The sequence below is a fragment of the Triticum urartu genome, chromosome 6A, assembly GCF_056163025.1.
Source record: "Triticum urartu cultivar PI428250 chromosome 6A, HENAU_Tu73, whole genome shotgun sequence".
Lineage (NCBI taxonomy): Eukaryota > Viridiplantae > Streptophyta > Magnoliopsida > Poales > Poaceae > Triticum > Triticum urartu.
Window position 1 is genome coordinate 254658068 of NC_141878.1, and position 18417 is coordinate 254676484.

The window sequence follows — 18417 nt, forward strand, 5'->3', positions numbered from 1 at the left end:
GCGAAGCGGTACCGAGAGAATCGTGGGAGTTTTTTTTACGAGAGATTGATCATGAGTAGGATCAGTTGGTTGCTTTGACTGTGTTTGACTAGTAAATGCGCACGTGCAATGCACGTTAATATTTAGGCAATATATTAATTGCACGCGGATATTAGGTATGCTATTATTTGTGTGTTAATCCTGTGATTACTGTAATATTTGGCATGCTATTAATTGCACGTTAAACACGTTTAACGCTCGCCATTGGAGCAGTCTAGGTCGTTGGATTGACTTGGTTCGATGGCCGAGATCAATTGGATCTGCCTCTTTGAGTCTTTTTATATTGGTATAGATATAGATATATATATGCTAAACATTAGGAAGATCTTGATCGTTAGATTCTAGGGTTAGACGGATAAAATGAATTAGTTCTCCGTCCTCTTATGTTTTTAAAGATAGTAGATAATAGATAGATACACGTCTTAAATTATGGGATGGAGGGAGTAGTCTATACTGTTCACGCGCATTGCTTTCCCGTTTCCATCGCGCGTACACGGGAAAAGGTTTCGCGCCCACGCACACACCTAGGGGTTCTCCTCCGCCGCCGGCCGTTCGCGCGGCGAGTTTGGTGCCATCGGGATTGCAGGGGAACAGGGTTGGGCCTTCTAGGGTTCCGCCGGTTTGGTTTGGTCGGGCCTGCGTCGTGCGTTTCGACGAGCGAATCTAGTGGTCGATTTGAATCAGTGGGTGTCGGATGCAGGTGCCGTGGCGGTTAGCTTGATTCCGATTCTGCTGTAATCCCGACGGGATTTTCAGCTACGTTTGTGTTTGTGCGGTTCAATGGCGGGATCTGTGGGCACAGGCAGGGTAGCACCTCGGTCGTCCCCAAAGCGGTACAGCGGCATGGATCCGCCGTTATCTTTGACCAGGCCGACCATGTTCGATCTGCAGAAGACGGCTGAGCTCGAAAAGGTTATTATTCATTGCTAATCGCTTATGTTTTGGAGCTTTGCTAAGTGGTCTGTTGTGATGATAGTGTTGCTTTTGTGTCGTTGGCAACATGATTGCAGTTCTTGGTTGAAGCGGGCCTTTACGAGAGCGAGGAGCAGTCCGCAAAACGGGAGGAGGTGCTACGGGAGATTGATGGGGTAACCCCTTTCATTGCTTGCTACTCCCTCCATAAACAAATATAAGAGCGTTTAGATCACTACTTTAGTGATCTAAACACTCTTATATTTATTTACAGAGGGAGTACTTGATGTCTCTGATTCTATGGAAGTAGGAGGTGAAACTAGAAGGGGACTATATTTAATCGGAAAGGTCTGCCTTGCATGGCCATTTCGATGACTATGATATTTAAGTAGCTAATGCTTCCTGTGGGCACTATATTCAAATGATTTTTGGTGTGGAGTATTGTATTTCAGTACCCAGACTTGAGAATGTTTGATTAGTCTTTTTCCTGTTTCCATTTTTCTATTTCAGATAGAAATGGTAAATCCTATCTGTAGTGTAATTTACTCCCTCCGTCCCAAAATAATTGTCTTGACTGTAGTACAACTTTATACTAAAGTTAGTACAAAGTTGAGACACTTATTTTGGGACAGAGGGAGTATGTTTTATCAGGTCTTACATTTCGTTGCCCTGCAGTTACTAACCTGTGCGGGCTTTTAATTGATTTGCAGATAGTTAAGGAATGGGTGAAGCAGTTAACTAGTCAGAAAGGGTATTCTGAGCAAATGATTGAAAAGGCAAATGTAGTCCTTTTCACTTTTGGATCTTACCGCTTGGGGGTAACTGCCTATTTCTCTGCCCTATTCTTTTATTCCATACACCTTGTCCCTTCTGTCACATTAAATAACATACTTGTCTATCTTTTTATTATCTTATTAATGTGAATCAAGCAGATTCAAATAAGAACATCCACCGAAAAGTTCTCGTTTGAAGAAGTAAACATACTTGGGTTTGCAGTTTTAGAAACTTGACTTGTTTCATCTCTCATAGAGATGCTTTTGGGTTTTCTAGGCATTTCATCCAAATTGGCCCCTACTAAAAGTTACTTTGCAGTATAAATTCCATAACCTGCTGCCAAACTGCTATTGCTTGTTGAGTTGTTATCAGCTTGGCACTGCATTCCTCTGATATTGCATAGTTTATGTCAGGGTCACATTACTGCTCTTCTAGACGGTGAAAAACGAATCAAAAGTCAAGTTAAGTGCTACAACTATTTATTAAAAGGTTGCTAGAACTAATTTTTGTAACCTGAAAGTAATCACAACCTTTCCTCTTTAGTCCAATGAGTGAAACAAATATTGTCACCGCAACATTGCTACACATTACGTCAGAGGAAAAAATTGTCATTGTGATTGGATGAGTAGGGTGCACCAGTGGAGTAATTTATGTGCCATTACTATGTTCAATCAAGAGGGAGAAATAGGTCGCCCGATAAACAATCAAAGACCACCTGTTCTGTGTGATGTAAGCTAAAACGACAACCAATAAAGATGTGGTCATACATTCAACTTTTACACTTTCTCATGAATTCATGATGGACCAGAATAAAGCAATAATTGTCACAGATAAGATTTGAGTTAGAAGGAGTTTGGAGTAGTGAATTAGTTCAGCATGTTTCGCAATCTAGTACTGAACCTAAGAAACACGGATACGGAGACACAGACACGGCGATAACATGGGATACGACATTTTCCCAAAATAGCCATTTTGGGGATACGACGAGTATACGTAAAGAAATTTTTAAATATGCCATGTAATTTTTAAATAGCCATGTGGCATTTTTAAATATGCCACATCGGAACCCGGGTGTGGTGGAAAGTGGGCAAGGGCCGGACCGTCACCCCCCAAGTGGCGCGCCGTATCTTGATCCGGATATGGTGGCAAGTGAGCGAGGATCGGGTCGTCGCATCCTTAGTGGCGCGCTACATCGGCGCCCGGGTGTAGTGGAAAATGAGCAAGGGTCTTCGCATTTGACTCGACGGGTGCGAAGGGTAAGGAAGCTAGCCGAGCCTAGGAGGATTCGCTTAGGTAGCTGGAATGTAGGGTCTCTGACAGGGAAGCTTCGGGAGCTAGTTGATGCAGCGGTGAGGAGAGGTGTTGATATCCTTTGCGTCCAAGAAACCAAATGGAGAGGACAGAAGGCGAAGGAGGTGGAGGATACCGGCTTCAAGCTGTGGTACACGGGGACGGCTGCAAACAGAAATGGCGTAGGCATCTTGATCAACAAGAGCCTCAAGTATGGAGTGGTAGACGTCAAGAGACGTGGGGACCGGATTATCTTGGTCAAGCTGGTAGTTGAGGACTTGGTTCTCAATGTTATCAGCGCGTATGCCCTGCAAGTAGGCCACAGTGAGAACACCAAGAGGGAGTTCTGGGAAGGCCTGGAAGACATGGTTAGGAGTGTACCGATTGGTGAGAAGCACTTCATAGGAGGAGACCTCAATGGCCACGTGGGTACATCTAACACAGGTTTTGAAGGGGCACATGGGGGCTTTGGCTATGGCATCAGGAATCAAGGAGAAGATGTCTTAAGCTTTGCTCTAGCCTACAACATGATTGTAGCTAACACCCTCTTTAGAAAGAGAGAATCACATCTGGTGACTTTTAGTAGTGGCCAACACTCTAGCCAGATTGATTTCATCCTCTCGAGAAGAGAAGATAGGCGTGCGTGCCTAGACTGTAAGGTGATACCTGGAGAGAGTGTTGTACCCCAGCATAAGCTGGTGGTTGCTGACTTCCGCTTTCGGATTCGTGTCCAGCGGGATAAGCGTGCCAAAGTCGCTAGAACGAAGTGGTGGAAGCTCAAGGGGGAGGTAGCTCAGGTGTTCAAGGAGAGGGTAATTAAGGAGGGCCCTTGGGAGGAAGGAGGGGATGCGGACAATGTGTGGATGAAGATGGCGACTTGCATTCGTAAGGTGGCCTCGGAGGAGTTTGGAGTGTCCAGGGGAAGGAGAAGCGAAGATAAGGATACCTGGTGGTGGAATGATGACGTCCAGAAGGCGATTAAAGAGAAGAAAGATTGCTTCAGACGCCTATACCTGGATAGGAGTGCAGACAACATAGAGAAGTACAAGATGGCGAAGAAGGCCGCAAAGCGAGCTGTTGGTGAAGCAAGGGGTCGGGCATATGAGGACCTCTACCAACGGTTAGGCACGAAGGAAGGTGAAAGGGACATCTATAAGATGGCCAAGATCCGAGAGAGGAAGACGAGGGACATTGGCCAAGTCAAATGCATCAAGGACGGAGCAGGCCAACTCTTGGTGAAGGACGAGGAGATTAAGCATAGATGGCGGGAGTATTTCGACAAGTTGTTCAATGGGGAGAATGAGAGTTCTACCATTGAACTAGACGACTCCTTTGATGAGACCAGCATGCATTTTGTGCGGCGAATCCAGGAGTCTGAGGTGAAGGAGGCTTTAAAAAGGATGAAAGGAGGCAAGGCGATGGGCCCTGATTGTATCCCCATTGAGGTGTGGAAAGGTCTCGGGGACATAGCAATAGTATGGCTAACCAAGCTTTTCAACCTCATTTTTCGGGCAAACAAGATGCCAGAAGAATGGAGACGGAGTATATTAGTACCAATCTTCAAGAACAAGGGGGATGTTCAGAGTTGTACTAATTACCGTGGAATTAAGCTGATGAGCCATACAATGAAGCTATGGGAGAGAGTCATTGAGCACCGCTTAAGAAGAATGACAAGCGTGACCAAAAATCAGTTTGGTTTCATGCCTGGGAGGTCGACCATGGAAGCCATTTTCTTGGTACGACAACTTATGGAGAGATATAGGGAGCAAAAGAAGGACTTGCATATGGTGTTCATTGACTTGGAGAAGGCCTATGATAAGATACCGCGGAATGTCATGTGGTGGGCCTTGGAGAAACACAAAGTCCCAGCAAAGTACATTACCCTCATCAAGGACATGTACGATAATGTTGTGACAAGTGTTCGAACAAGTGATGTCGACACCGATGACTTCCCGATTAAGATAGGACTGCATCAGGGGTCAGCTTTGAGCCCTTATCTTTTTGCATTGGTGATGGATGAGGTCACAAGGGATATACAAGGAGATATCCCATGGTGTATGCTCTTTGCGGATGATGTGGTGCTAGTTGACGATAGTCGGACGGGGGTAAATAGGAAGTTAGAGTTATGGAGACAAAGCTTGGAATCGAAAGGGTTTAGGCTTAGTAGAACTAAAACCGAGTACATGATGTGCGGTTTCAGTACTACTAGGTGTGAGGAGGAGGTTAGCCTTGATGGCCAGGTGGTACCTCGGAAGGACACCTTTCGGTATTTGGGGTCAATGTTGCAGGAGGATGGGGGTATTGATGATGTGAACCATCGAATCAAAGCCGGATGGATGAAGTGGCGCCAAGCTTCTGGCATTCTCTGTGACAAGAGAGTGCCACAAAAGCTAAAAGGCAAGTTCTACAGGACGGCGGTTCGACCCGCAATGTTGTATGGCGCGGAGTGTTGGCCGACTAAAAGGCGACATGTTCAACAGTTAGGTGTGGCGGAGATGCGTATGTTGAGATGGATGTGTGGCCACACGAGGAAGGATCGAGTCCGGAATGATGATATACGAGATAGAGTTGGGGTAGCACCAATTGAGGAGAAGCTTGTCCAACATCGTCTGAGATGGTTTGGGCATATTCAGCGCAGGCCTCCAGAAGCTCCAGTGCATAGCGGACGGCTAAAGCGTGCGGAGAATGTCAAGAGAGGGCGGGGTAGACCGAATTTGACATGGGAGGAGTCCGTTAAGAGAGACCTGAAGGATTGGAGTATCACCAAAGAGCATGGACAGGGGTGCGTGGAAGTTTGCTATCCATGTGCCAGAGCCATGAGTTGGTTGCGAGATCTTATGGGTTTCACCTCTAGCCTACCCCAACTTGTTTGGGACTAAAGGCTTTGTTGTTGTTGTTGTTGTTGTTGTTGTGTTGCCATGTAATATAGAGTTAAAACAAAAAAATTAATGAGGAATTGAGATGAGATCAGAATACTGCCTCATTTCCATCTGCTGTCTCATTTTTCAAGTGCTCAATTATTGAATTAATTGATCCTCTAGACCCATGTCATTGCAACTTACAAAGTACATCAAACGCTAGTATTAGTAAACTAGCAGGATCTCAACACCAGGCTGCCCTTCAGTGTCTTGGCTACTGGCAGTGGTGCTCCCAGATAACATGCTCCCTAACAGAAAGCAACAATCAACACCCAACAGCAGCACCACATTCAATCGAGCACAATATCATGTAGCCAATCAAAACGCAAGCAGCAATGACATGGCTGCATGGGGAAGCAAGCAGCAGCAGCTCAACAGCAAGAGTCACAAAGAGATGAAGAGGTTGAAGAGAGGCTGCTGTGCTTGGGGTTACCTGCTCGAGCGTGATTGCCGTTGGTAGGAGAGGCTGCTGTGCTTGGGAAACGGTGGCAGGGCGAGTCCAGGCAGCGGCGTTGATCTAGGCGGTGGCGGCGCGTTCGCTAGAGCCAGGAGCAGCTCGTTTCCTTTTGTGGTGAGCGTATGTGCGAGTGGGTTTGTATCAGGCAGAGGCTGTTATTGGGCCTCCCGAGTCCCCACCATATCCCAGCCTTGTCTTTTTTTTTTTGTAAATGAGATGGTACTGTGGGATACACGTATCTCGGCGTGTCACCGTGTCCTGCCGCACTAGGACAGCAAATCGCTGAATCTGCTGTATCCATGCTTTCGAGATTGGAACCGATGCTGCTTGGTTGGTGTTGATGGTATGCCCCTCGTCGCAAGGATACCTGACAGATCATTAATACTGGTACATAGGGAAGATAGATTCAATTGAGTAGTTGCTGATGTTTGAGATTTTGCATCTTTTTCCAAACAATATTCTTAAACATTATTGTAAGCAATAATAATAGTTTAACGTGCTAAGAATCATTTCTAACCATGTGTGGGAGTGGCACATGTGTGATGGATATTTCTAATCTTCTGATATCAGTAGTCAACTCACAGGAATAAGGGATTCTACAATGTACAGGTTTAAATGCCAGTCACTGTGCAGCATCTGTCCATGTACCTTTCAGCACATCACATGCTTTCTTAGTTTTATGCTCTTTCACGTATTTTGCTAAGTTCCTGTTACAGTATGATCTCCTTCGGCTTCTGGAGTAAATACTTCCTGTGCTGGTAAATTTAACCGAGTCTACTTCATAATGACCTCTTTGTTAGGTTCATGGGCCTGGAGCAGACATTGATATCTTATGTGTTGGACCTTCATATGTGAACCGAGAGGTGAAGTCTAGTCACCTTTCTTTTGCATAAAACCTACTGTTTATAGATTACATATGTCTTATAATAATCAATGTTAATATTTCTGCAGGAGGATTTCTTTGTCACACTACATGGCATATTAACACAACTGGAAGAAGTGACTGAACTACAACCTGTACCTGATGCTCATGTACCTCTTATGAAATTTAAGTTCCACGGGATGGCAATTGACCTTCTCTATGCCAGTGTATCTCTTGCAGTAATACCACCAGTAAGTTGCATTTTATGTAATATTTGTGCATGTTCTCAAATATTTTTGTTACACTTGAGTAGTATTATCGTTATGCATTCCGAGTATGCAATCCACCTGAGGTATTGCTTTTGACTGCTCAAGCAATTCTGTAAGGTCCCTTCCCCGCTTTAGTTGTCCCTAACGAATGCATGCCGCAAATGTTTATGGGGAATTATGATAAGACCTGTTATTTGGAATTGTTATACCAACTGAACTGTTGATGGAGATTTATAATGTCTGCTTCAACTTAAATGGTGGTCATTTGGTTACAATATTGAGGTGATGAGAAAGGCAAACCATCCAGTTCAATGCAAGTTGTGCATCACTACATTTTATTTGCATTGAATTCTTTTGCAGTTACATGCCAATAAGTCTATGATGCAAGCCCCCCCCCCCCCCTCTGTAATATGGTTGCAGGATTTCAACATCTCTGAAGGGTCTGTGCTTTGTGGCGTTGACGAATCAACTGTTCGAAGTCTTAATGGGTGCAGGGTGGCAGACCAGATTCTTCGACTTGTTCCAAATGTTGAGGTTATTTAATTCAGGAATTGCCATTTGTTTATGCTTGTTCCACTTTCTCATTATAATAATCATATGCTTTGTAGAACTTCCGGACAACACTCAGGTGTTTGAAGTACTGGGCAGAGAGAAGGGGCGTTTATTCCAATGTAAGCATGGTTTATCATCTGTGATCCATTTAAATTTGTGAGTGAACCGTGTAAATTTGTGAGTGAATCGTGCTGGCATCTAAAAGTTTTCTTGGTTAGGTTACTGGTTTCCTTGGGGGTGTCAACTGGGCCATATTGGTTGCTCTTATCTGCCAACTCTATCCTAATGCTGTACCAAGTATGCTGGTCTCAAGATTCTTCAGAGTTTTTACGCAGTGGCAGTGGCCGAATCCAGTGATGCTTTGTGCCATTGAGAATGATGACCTTGGTTTTTCTGTATGGGATCCACGTAAAAATCCTCGTGATAGATCTCATGTTATGCCTATCATAACTCCAGGCTATCCATGCATGAACTCTAGCTATAATGTATCTTCTAGCACATTGAGGGTTATCAAGGAGCAATTTAAGCTCGGTAATAAGATTTGTCAGGTATTACACTATTTTTACCTTTATATGTTAGAGCTAGTGTTCAGGACAATTCGTCATTGCTGAATCTTTGATGCAGGAAATTGACCTTAATAAGGCTAGTTGGACTGCCTTGTTTGAGCCTTTTAATTTTTTCGAGGCATATACAAAGTATCTAGTGGTTGACATTGTTGCGGACAATGATGATGATCTTCGGCTTTGGAAGGGATGGGTCGAGTCTCGACTGAGGCAGCTGACCTTGAAGGTTTCCCTCATTTTATTACTTTATCACTCACCAGCCTTAATTTTAACCCTCAATTTTTTGTTTTTAACTATAGTTGCTCTTTTGTGATCATATATTTATTAGAAACATATAGCAGGTCTTTTTTATACCAAGATACCGCAGAATACTTTCTTCCCCTGTGATAATATATTTTTAATCAAATGCAGATAGAGCGGGATACTAATGGAATGCTGCAATGCCATCCTTACCCATGTGACTATTCAAATCCTACAGTACAGTGTGCTCATTGCTCCTTCTACATGGGCTTATCAAGGAAAGAAGGGATGAAAATACATGGTCAAAACTTTGATATTCGTGGAACGGTAGATGAGTTTATGCATGAAATCGGAATGTACACATTGTGGAAGTCTGGAATGGACCTAGCGGTCACTCATATTCGTAAGAAGCAGATCCCTCATTATGTGGGTTACAAGAAACCTTGTCCAGCAATGCATGCAAACCAGCGAGAGCAGTCTGATAGACATGACACTGAAGATGACACACTGACAGCATCTATGTTGGGCCAACTAAAGAGAAAGCGTGATTTTGATGGAGCTGGTCACAGTGAATCATGTAAATCTGTTAAAAGGTCTTCAGTAAGCCTAGGCTACGAGGAAAGTCCACCTGAATATGGAAGCATTGTAAGTAAAGGTGTATCCGAAAACACAGTCAACTTGGTTTCCAGTGCCCTCTGTAATGGAGTTCAGAATGGACTGTCGCATGGCGATGTAAATTTGGAATCAGCAAATTGCTCCAGTTCACCACATGGATCTGAGGAGTCTGCAGCATCAGGCACAAGCTGTGCAGCTGTGGAAACAGTTCACATGGTTGATGAAACTGTTGGTCCTGAAAGCTCAATGGCATGTGTTATCAATGGTACGGTTCAGACTATGGCAGTGCAGACACCTTTAAAATGTGTGGCTGAGAAAGATGAACCCAAGTTTGAGGGAATTGGTAGCTTGGCAAACAGCAATTCTGCCAAGTTTATGGAACAGACAGAAATGCTCACCGGAAACGTCCTTGGTGAGAATATGCACTTGTGTGAATGAGCTGATTTGAAGTGACCTTCCACTAAACAGGTTTAGCTTCCTGTGCATTCCCTGTTCAAATTATCATTCTATTTTCGTTATGATACAAAATTTGCTCATGTTTTACTGTTTATGTTTTGTTTAATTATTTTTGTCTGCAAAGCTGAGTGGTTTGATTGAAGTGATATTTTAAAGATTATGCAGGTGCCAAATTGGTTGTATCCAGAAGCCAGAAAGCTTCAATTAGGCATGTCTTGTAATCATAATCCTGTTGCATTTAGCATCCAAAGTACTGTATTTTTGTCCTAAAAAAATGCTGTATTTTGTTTACCATGTGCTGTTTGGTGTTTTTCCAAATGACAGGTCTGCCCTAAACTGCGTGAGTGGAGGATAGTCAAAAGGAAAAAAGACTGCTGACTTGTTGAATGGAACAGGGGTTTCATGCCTGTGGTCGGTAAGTTTGTTTGCTCCGAGTTCTGACATGGATTTTCTCAGAAGGGGGTCTTGAAAGAAGAGGTGCTTGTGGTGCCGGAATGTTCAGTCAGCTATATGGAGCAAATGTGCAGCAGTTTGTCCCAGATGCTTCTGTGACAAAGACAAGCTGTTACCCAAAACTGCGAACCATGTACCATCCAGGTTACTTGATCTTATTACTAGTATAATACACAGCTTGTAAGTGTTATACAGAGATGCTCTACCTTACACATTAATTACATAGGTTCAGGTCAGAGTTAGGTAGCTTACCATCAATTTTGTCATAGAGAAGACTGCACACCCTTTACCTATGATAATTTTCAAATGCTGGAAGCTTTGTCTACTCATATGATTGCATTATCATGTTCCTTTTCCCAATCATTGATGACCACATCCAGAACCCTGGATTCGCTCTTGAGCCGTGGACCATATGCTATTATGCTGCCAACTGTTCAGCCCTCTGATTTGATGACTGACAGCCAGATGAGCCAACTCAACCAGCCCCCGGCCCTGTCTCGCGTCTTCCTTTCTCCCTCCAGCGCCGCTCGCTCACCCCTCGCATGCCCTCGTGGTCATTGCGCTCAGCCCCACTACCGGCGAGCTCGAAAGCGTGTGCGATGATCACTTCCATCCATCTGTCGCACTGCTGGTCCATCAGGTGGTTGTTGTCTTAGGAAAAATGACCGCGCAGCAACCGTGCATCCATGCCGCCCCCACGGTGGCGGCCGCCATGCCTCGCCAGTGGAGATTTTTGTGGTTCTAGCAAAACCTGATGCGGGTCGTAGCTTTTTGCATCACTTGATGTTGCTCCCGCCGCTCGCCCCCGCTCATCGATGGTTCAAGCAAAAACACATGCCCGTTGTAGCAAAAAATGCCGCTGGATGCAGCTCCGATGCCTAATCGGCTTCTATAGCATTTGTCGTCGCATCCATTGTAGCAAAACACGCCGCTGGTTGAAGCTTTTCTGGTCGTTGGTGTTCGCACACGAACACATCACCGTGTACCTTCAATGCTGAGGGTGATGCACCACAGCTCATGTCGAAGGAGACCCGTCCGGAAGCGCGGTACGCAAGCAATCCGGCGAGTGCTTTTCAGGACCCGAAACCCCACGCGCTCGGGAGGGACCCCGTCTGGACGTGCGGCGGCTATGGGCTGACCTAGGTCGGTTCGCCCGCCCCTAGAGCCTCGAGGATCGCTGCCCTTCAATACAAAGAACGAATGAAGAACGAGAGAGAGAAAGAACAAGGAAGAGATGTAAAACTAGGGTAAAAAGTAGATGTATTTTGCGATTGTGTGTTGTTGTTCAATCAACCGTCACCTCTTGTCTATATATGAGGCGGATGGACTTCCTGTACAAAAAAAGGACTTTCCTAGCTGTCCAAATTATCAAAACCTAATAAAACACGGAGTATTCACGACCTCCGACCCGGATGTCCGGCTCAAGGCCCGGATGATCCGGCCTAGCCCAGTTTTCTGATAGCAGCTCACTAATCGGGCTGTAACTTTTACACACGAACTTGGATTAAGATAATTTTTATATCAAAATCAACTGCCTCGACGAGACGCACAACTTTTCTGTTGAACACTTTTTGATCTGAGATCATCTTGAGGGTGTTTCGGGACGTTTTCTAAAGTCTGTAGCAGAAAAAATTGTCCAGATGTCCGGACTCATGTCTGGATTGTCCGGGCTTTACCCGGATGATTTGGGTGCCATCAGGATGATTTGGCTTCACGGGGTCCGAAATTTATGGTTTTGTTAATTTGCCCGGATGATCTGGATCTCGGCCCGGATGATCCGGCCAAATACTGCTGCAGCCCACTGTTTTGCCTGTAACTTTTGCATACGACTTCGGATGAGGACGATTTTTATATCAAAATCGTCCGTTTCGATGAGACGAAGAACTTTGTAGTCGAAAGTTTTTTCATCCAAGGCCATTTTAATTAGGTTTCATGCCATTTTCTAATCTAATGTCAACACGGGTATCTCCAAAACTGTCATATCTTTTGCACTTGAGCTCCGTTTTGGTCCATCTTCATATTTATTTCGATCATCTTGAAGAGAGTCATCCAATGGTGACATGACATCATGAATTTGAACTCATCTTGCTACAGCCTTAAGTCACTCTTTGTGATCATGCCATTTTCTAGCGTCAACACATGCCCCTGTTTTAAATAACTTGCACGGTGCTTTTCCTAAGGACGATGTCAACACTCCATCGGCCATTTTATGTGCTTAGGGCGATAATTTCTATATCGGCCATGCTTAACTTTTTGTTTACATCATACCCTGGAACCGATCACCACCAATCGGCTTTAAAGAGATGGGAATGAACCCGTTCCTCGTAGCACTAAGGAAATCAAACTTCGAGAGGTCACGCCCTGTTAAGCAAGTAACATTCGGATGATTCCAATCCACCGATGCATCGGCCAAAGCAACACAAGCCGAATTATCCGCGTGAATGACTTCTACCTCATCATCGACCCACTGTAAGAATTGATGCATGGTAGATGACACACATTGGTTAGCATGAACCCAATCGCGGCCTAATATAACATTATAGTTACCTTGCACCTCGGAGATGAAGAATGTGGTGGCCAAAGTTTTGCTTCCCATGGTGAGTTCCATGCACATCACACCTTTGGCCTCTGTCTTTTCTTTACCCTCAAATCCATCAAGTACTATATTGGTCTTCATCAATGCATCATTATCTAATCCCAACTTCTTGAAGACCGAGTAGGGCATAAGATTTACCACAGCACCACCATCAACGAGCATCCTAGCAACCGGCGATCCGTTAATATGACCTTTGAGGTACAATGGCTTCAAGTGTTTCACCAGTTCTTTTGGCTTCTCGAAGATGGCGTTCTTTGGACCAAAATCCAGTTGAGCCACCTCCCCTTCTTCACCTATAGCACGAAACTCAACAGGTAAGTAATACACCATATTAATATCCATACCTTCCCGAACCGGCGTAGAGTCGTAATCCACCATCTCATCTTCATCCCCCAATGTGTATATTGGGCTCAAAGTTTCCTCAATTGAAGGGGATTTTTTAGGTGGTGTGGACGATGTAATAGGGGTCACATCATCCTCTTTTGGTGGTGAAGGTGTTGCTGCAGCTAATGTAGAAGCATCCGTGTTTTGTTTTTGTTTAGGCCTCCACACTTGTTTTGTGAGTGCCATGGGCCGAATTTCACTTAACAATTCGTCCCTTTGCCTCTCCTCTTTGTGCTCTACCTTCTCGTGGTTCCTCATGCGTTGTAATCTCCTTTTCATGGTCTTGGTTAAACCGGGAGGACACCACTTAGGTTGAGTATATTTGGGATCCCTTGGTTTGGCCTTGCTTGTGCTTGCCTCATGATCACCAACCATGGAACCCTGCTGAACAATAACAATATCACCATTAGAAGTAGCCAGATTACCAACAACCGGCTTTTCGATCTCCTTTTGCTTGTCGCATTCTGAAATTTTCGCATTAGATGACTTAACATGCCACACTTTTTTATTGGCCTTACTTGGAGAAATTTTTGTTGGCCGATTAGCACCATAGCTCAAACGGCCTTGTGTGGGATAATAAAGCCTCTCGCGAGCAGGCCTTCTAGGTGCTTCCCACCCCATATGGGAAGCATAAGGAGCCATTGGGGGCTGCCCCCATCCTCCACTGAAGCCTCTCATGTAATATGGCGCATAGGAGGGTTGTGACATCCATGGTGTCGGTGCCCATGACCCATATGGCCTTGCATATCGTCGAAACTCTTGCTTCGGAGGCAATCTTGAACGCTTTGAATGTGATGGCCGATTAGAGCTAGAACCGGCCGCTTGACTTGCATATTTGGATAGCAACATATCAAAAGTTGGCTTGATTATCTTGTTCTTAGTTTCATTCTTTTTCCACTTGCCAACTTCTGAATTCTTGGGCTTGATCAATTTAACATGAGCATCCTCTTGTACTTGTGGTTGCCCCCCGAGTGTAGCATTTTTTATAGTGATCTTCAACACTTCCTTGCCATCGGGTTGCTTCTCAAGCACAATCTTTCTTCCCAAGACCTTGTCGCCCTCCTTGCTATTCCTGGGTTCACCAATAACAACATTATCTTTATTAGCAGATTCGGCTATGTTAGGCCGAACTAACATTTTCTTCCCTTCCAAGTCTATGGTGTTTATGGGGAAGGGCTGCTTATCAACTTGCATCTCAGCAAAATTCAATCGTCCGTCATTAATGGCCGATTGTATCTGTCGTCGAAAAACATTGCAATCGTTAGTAGCATGAGAAAATGAATTATGGTACTTGCAATAAGCACGCCGTTTCAGCTCCTCAAACGGCGGTATGGTGTGTGATATTCTAATCATCTTATCTTGCAAGAGAGCATCAAATATTTTATCACACTTTGATATATCAAAAGTAAACCTCATCTCCTCATCACGATTCTTGCGAATCGGCTTAAGAGCATTGCACATATAGGGTTTGGCCTTTGAGGACCAAACAAATTCAGTAGTATAGACATCAACCTCATCGTCCGAATTATCATCATTGTGTTCAATCATATGCATTCTAGGACGATCGGTTGTTGACCTATGGACCTCTTTACTTCGACTCTCTTGGGTCAAAGCTTTTGGTAAGACTTGATTAATGCTCAAAAACTCATAACTTTCTAGCCTCTTTTTAATGTGAGTTTTCAAACCATTAAGAACAAGATCCGCCAAGTCTCTCTTAGTTATCACTAAGCTATAACATCGGTTTTTTATATCTCTAAATCTCTTGACATAATCGGTGACCGATTCATCATGTTTTTGCCTAACCGATGTAAGATGTGACAACTTAAGCTCATTATCGCCGCTATAAAAGTGATCATGAAACTTTTGCTCTAATTGCGACCATAAGAGAATTGAACCATGTGGTAAAGCAGCAAACCATGAAAATGCGGTGCCAGTTAAAGACAGGGGAAATAAACGCACTTTCAACTCTTCTATGGAACCTGCTTCACCCAACTGTGCTAGATACTGACTCACATGCTCCCAAGTCGTTTTCGTACCCTCACCACTAAATTTAACAAAATCAGGAACCTTATAACCTTGATGGTAAGAAATTGCATCGAAGTGTTCAGGATAAGGCTTTTGGTACACACGACTCTTTACTTTTGGCTCGTTTCCGAAAGTTTCTAGAAACATCTTATGCAAATCCTCCCTTAATTTAGCTAAAATTGGATCCGAGGTAGATGACGATGTTTGTGGCAATGACATAGGAGCAACCTGAGTACTAGCTATTGGTGCCACTTGTGAGATGGGAGCCGAACCATAATTCGACAGAAGACCAAACATGCTTGCGCCTATGGGTGGTGTGACAAAGTGATTCAGCGTTGACGCCGAATTGGGCACACTCATAATAGGATTAGGGTATGTAGGTGTAGCCACAAGCTGGTTGGTTTGTGTAGAGTAAAAATTCAACGGCATATTATATTGTTGTTGCATAGGTGGTGCCGATGAAATAGGTAAAATTGGACTAGGGTTTTCGGATATACCAACAGTACCATTAGATGATGGAGGCATATTTTTCTGAGCATTAGCACTAGCCACAAAAGAATTGTATGCCATCACATTACGCTTACTAACAAGACTTTCAATCACAACCACTTGCTCTGGAGAAAAAAACTTTACTCACAGTGATCACATCTTGTTCGTCGATGAGGGGAGGAAAATTGACGTTTCCAGCCGGAGTGATGTTGCCTTGACGGTCCTTCTTGAAACTTGAAAGAAACGCTTCCAAATCCTCCTCCTCGCGCTTCTTCTTGAGAGCCTCAAAAGCCTCTTCACGCTGCTTCTTGCGTGCTTCGTAGGCTTGGCGATGTTCATCCGATAGTTCATCAAGACCGGGCTTAATGATGTTATCAGCGTCAACTTCTGAGGGCTTGGGGATATTAGACATGGTTGATGATGATTCTTCATCTTTCGTCTCTAGCAGAGTCGCCAAAAAGTGTGTTCGCACACGAACACGTCACCATGTACCTCCAACGCCGAGGGTGATGCACCGCAGCTCATGTCTAAGGAGACCTGTCTGGAAGCGCGGTACACAAGCAATCCGGCGGGTGCTTTTCAGGACCCGAAACCCCACGCGCCCGGGAGGGACCCCGTCTGGACGTGCGGCGGTTATGGGCTGCCCTAGGTCGGTTTGCCCGCCCCTAGAGCCTCGAGGATCGCTGCCCTTCAATATGAAGAACAAAGAATGAGAGAGAGAAAGAACAAGGGAGAGATGTAAAACTAGGGTAAAAAGTAGGTGTGTTTTGCGATTGTGTGTTGTTGTTCAATCGGCCGTCACCTCTTGTCTATATATGAGGCGGATGGACTTCCCGTACAAGAAAAGGACTTTCCTAGCCGTCCAAATTATCAAAACCTAATAAAACACGGAGTATTCAGGACCTCTGGCCCGGATGTCCGGCTCAAGGCCCGGATAATCCGGCCTAGCCCAGTTTTTTGACATCAGCTCACTAATCGGGCTGTAACTTTTGCATACGAACTCATATTAAGATGATTTTTATATCAAAATCAACCGCCTCGACGAGACGTGCAACTTTTCTGCCGAACACTTTTTGATCTGAGACCATCTTGAGGGTGTTTCGGGACGTTTTCTAAAGTCTGTAGCAGAAAAAGTTGTCCAGATGTCCGGACTCATGTCCGGATTGTCCGGGCTTTACCCGGATGATCTGGGTGCCATCCGGATGATCTGGCTTCACGGGTCTGAAATTTATGGTTTTTTAATTTACCCGGATGATAGTCCGGATGATCTGGATCCCGGCCCGGATGATCCGGCCAAATACTGCTGCGGCCCACTGTTTTGCCTGTAACTTTTGCATCCGACTTTGGATGAGGACGATTTTTATAACAAAATCGTCCGTTTCGACGAGACGAAGAACTTTGTAGTTGAAAGTTTTTTCATCCAAGGCCATCTTAATTAGGTTTCATGCCATTTTCTAATCTGATGTCAACACGGGTATCTCCAAAACTGTCATATCTTTTGCACTTGAGCTCCGTTTTGGTGCATCTTCATATTTATTTCGATCATCTTGAAGAGAGTCATCCAATGGTGACATGACATCATGAATTTGAACTCATCTTGCTACATCCTCAAGTCACTCTTTGTGATCATGCCATTTTCTAGCGTCAACAGTTGGTTCCAGCTTTTGCCGGCGCACGGTGGTTGGTTGCATCACGCCGTGTTGATGGTTCCAACAAACATGGTTGCCGGTTTGAGCATTCTTTGCGTCGTTGCCCCGTCTTGTCCCAGCTCCTATTGTTGCCGGTTCCAGCGTGCCCCACCGACGGTTCCAGCTTCCCCATGACCGGTTGCAGCATTCTCGCGTCGCCGCATGCTGGACGTAGCTTCTAGGAGCCTCGTCGTAGTTGCAGCAGTGGCTCACCGTAGCCAGGAGACTTGCCACGGCAGCATGAAGCCTGTCGTCCAGCTCTTGTTGTCTCCGGTTCCAGCGTGCCCCACCGACGGTTCCAGCTTCCCACCATGGCCGGTTGCAGCACTCTCGTGCCGCCACACGCTGGACGCAGCTTCCAGGGGCCTCACTGCAGTTGCAACAATGGCTCACCGCAGTCAGGAGCCTCGCCGCGGTAGCCTGAAGCCTGCCAGAGGGGGGGGGGATAGAGGAGGCGGATATGGGAAGTACGCGACCATGTACCAAAGGCGCGGCCAGCCTAGCAGTAGCGACGACCGGCGCTGGTTTAGCAGCAGTGCTGGCAAAGGTGTCCCATCTTTCGATGAGAAGGTGATTATCGTTTCGGTGGAGTAGACTTTGACGACCTGACTACGAACGTGCGAGGACGTCATGCCTTAGCAATCGCTAAACCAACTCCAAGAGGTTATTGACCATGCCGGAGCACGATCAACCTCACCACAAGGGTCTATTTCCTGCAAGCAAATGAAGAACAAGCAAGAAACTGAGATTGCAATCTGGATATTGCGAATATAAGATGAAAGATTTATTGATCAAGGTGGGGTTCTGTGACGTCTTGGTCTGGTCGTTGAACACA

The 18417-nt window shown here is 45.0% G+C and overlaps 2 protein-coding genes across 3 annotated transcripts; one reads left to right on the forward strand and one right to left on the reverse strand.

Moving 5' to 3' along the window:
- The first annotated feature begins 473 nt into the window (after positions 1-473).
- LOC125513177 (nuclear poly(A) polymerase 4) lies at positions 474-10729 on the forward strand. Of its 2 annotated transcripts, none has more exons than XM_087527768.1 (12): positions 474-951; positions 1050-1127; positions 1662-1769; positions 7191-7253; positions 7342-7503; positions 7942-8055; positions 8130-8192; positions 8292-8621; positions 8698-8862; positions 9048-9959; positions 10104-10155; positions 10272-10729. In XM_087527768.1, exons 1-10 carry the CDS (start codon positions 820-822, stop codon positions 9927-9929), a joined length of 2097 nt encoding a protein of 698 aa, XP_087383894.1. In that variant the 5' UTR covers positions 474-819; the 3' UTR covers positions 9930-9959; positions 10104-10155; positions 10272-10729. The 2 variants fall into 2 exon arrangements, with proteins under 2 accessions (XP_087383894.1, XP_087383895.1); XM_087527769.1 differs by having other exon boundaries at positions 10113-10155.
- Positions 10730-12617: 1888 nt separating this feature from the next.
- LOC147964919 (uncharacterized) lies at positions 12618-13931 on the reverse strand. The gene is made up of 2 exons (XM_087527887.1): positions 13899-13931; positions 12618-13761 (listed from the first exon to the last, which is right to left on the reverse strand). The coding sequence occupies exons 1-2, from the start codon at positions 13929-13931 to the stop codon at positions 12658-12660; spliced, it is 1137 nt and encodes a 378-aa protein (XP_087384013.1). The 3' UTR covers positions 12618-12657.
- Between the last annotated feature and the right edge of the window lie 4486 nt (positions 13932-18417).

Bases quoted from the DNA above. Each gene is read 5' to 3' on its own strand.
- LOC125513177 (XM_087527768.1), top strand. From the start codon at position 820: ATGGCGGGATCTGTGGGCACAGGCAGGGTAGCACCTCGGTCGTCCCCA. The intron at 7,504-7,941 runs GTAAGTTGCATT...ATATGGTTGCAG, and splicing joins CTCTTGCAGTAATACCACCA to GATTTCAACATCTCTGAAGG. The intron at 8,056-8,129 runs GTTATTTAATTC...TATGCTTTGTAG, and splicing joins GACTTGTTCCAAATGTTGAG to AACTTCCGGACAACACTCAG.
- LOC147964919 (XM_087527887.1), bottom strand. From the start codon at position 13,931: ATGGTGCTAATCGGCCAACAAAAATTTCTCCAA. The intron at 13,762-13,898 runs GTAAGGCCAATA...ATTGTTCAGCAG, and splicing joins GCCAACAAAAATTTCTCCAA to GGTTCCATGGTTGGTGATCA.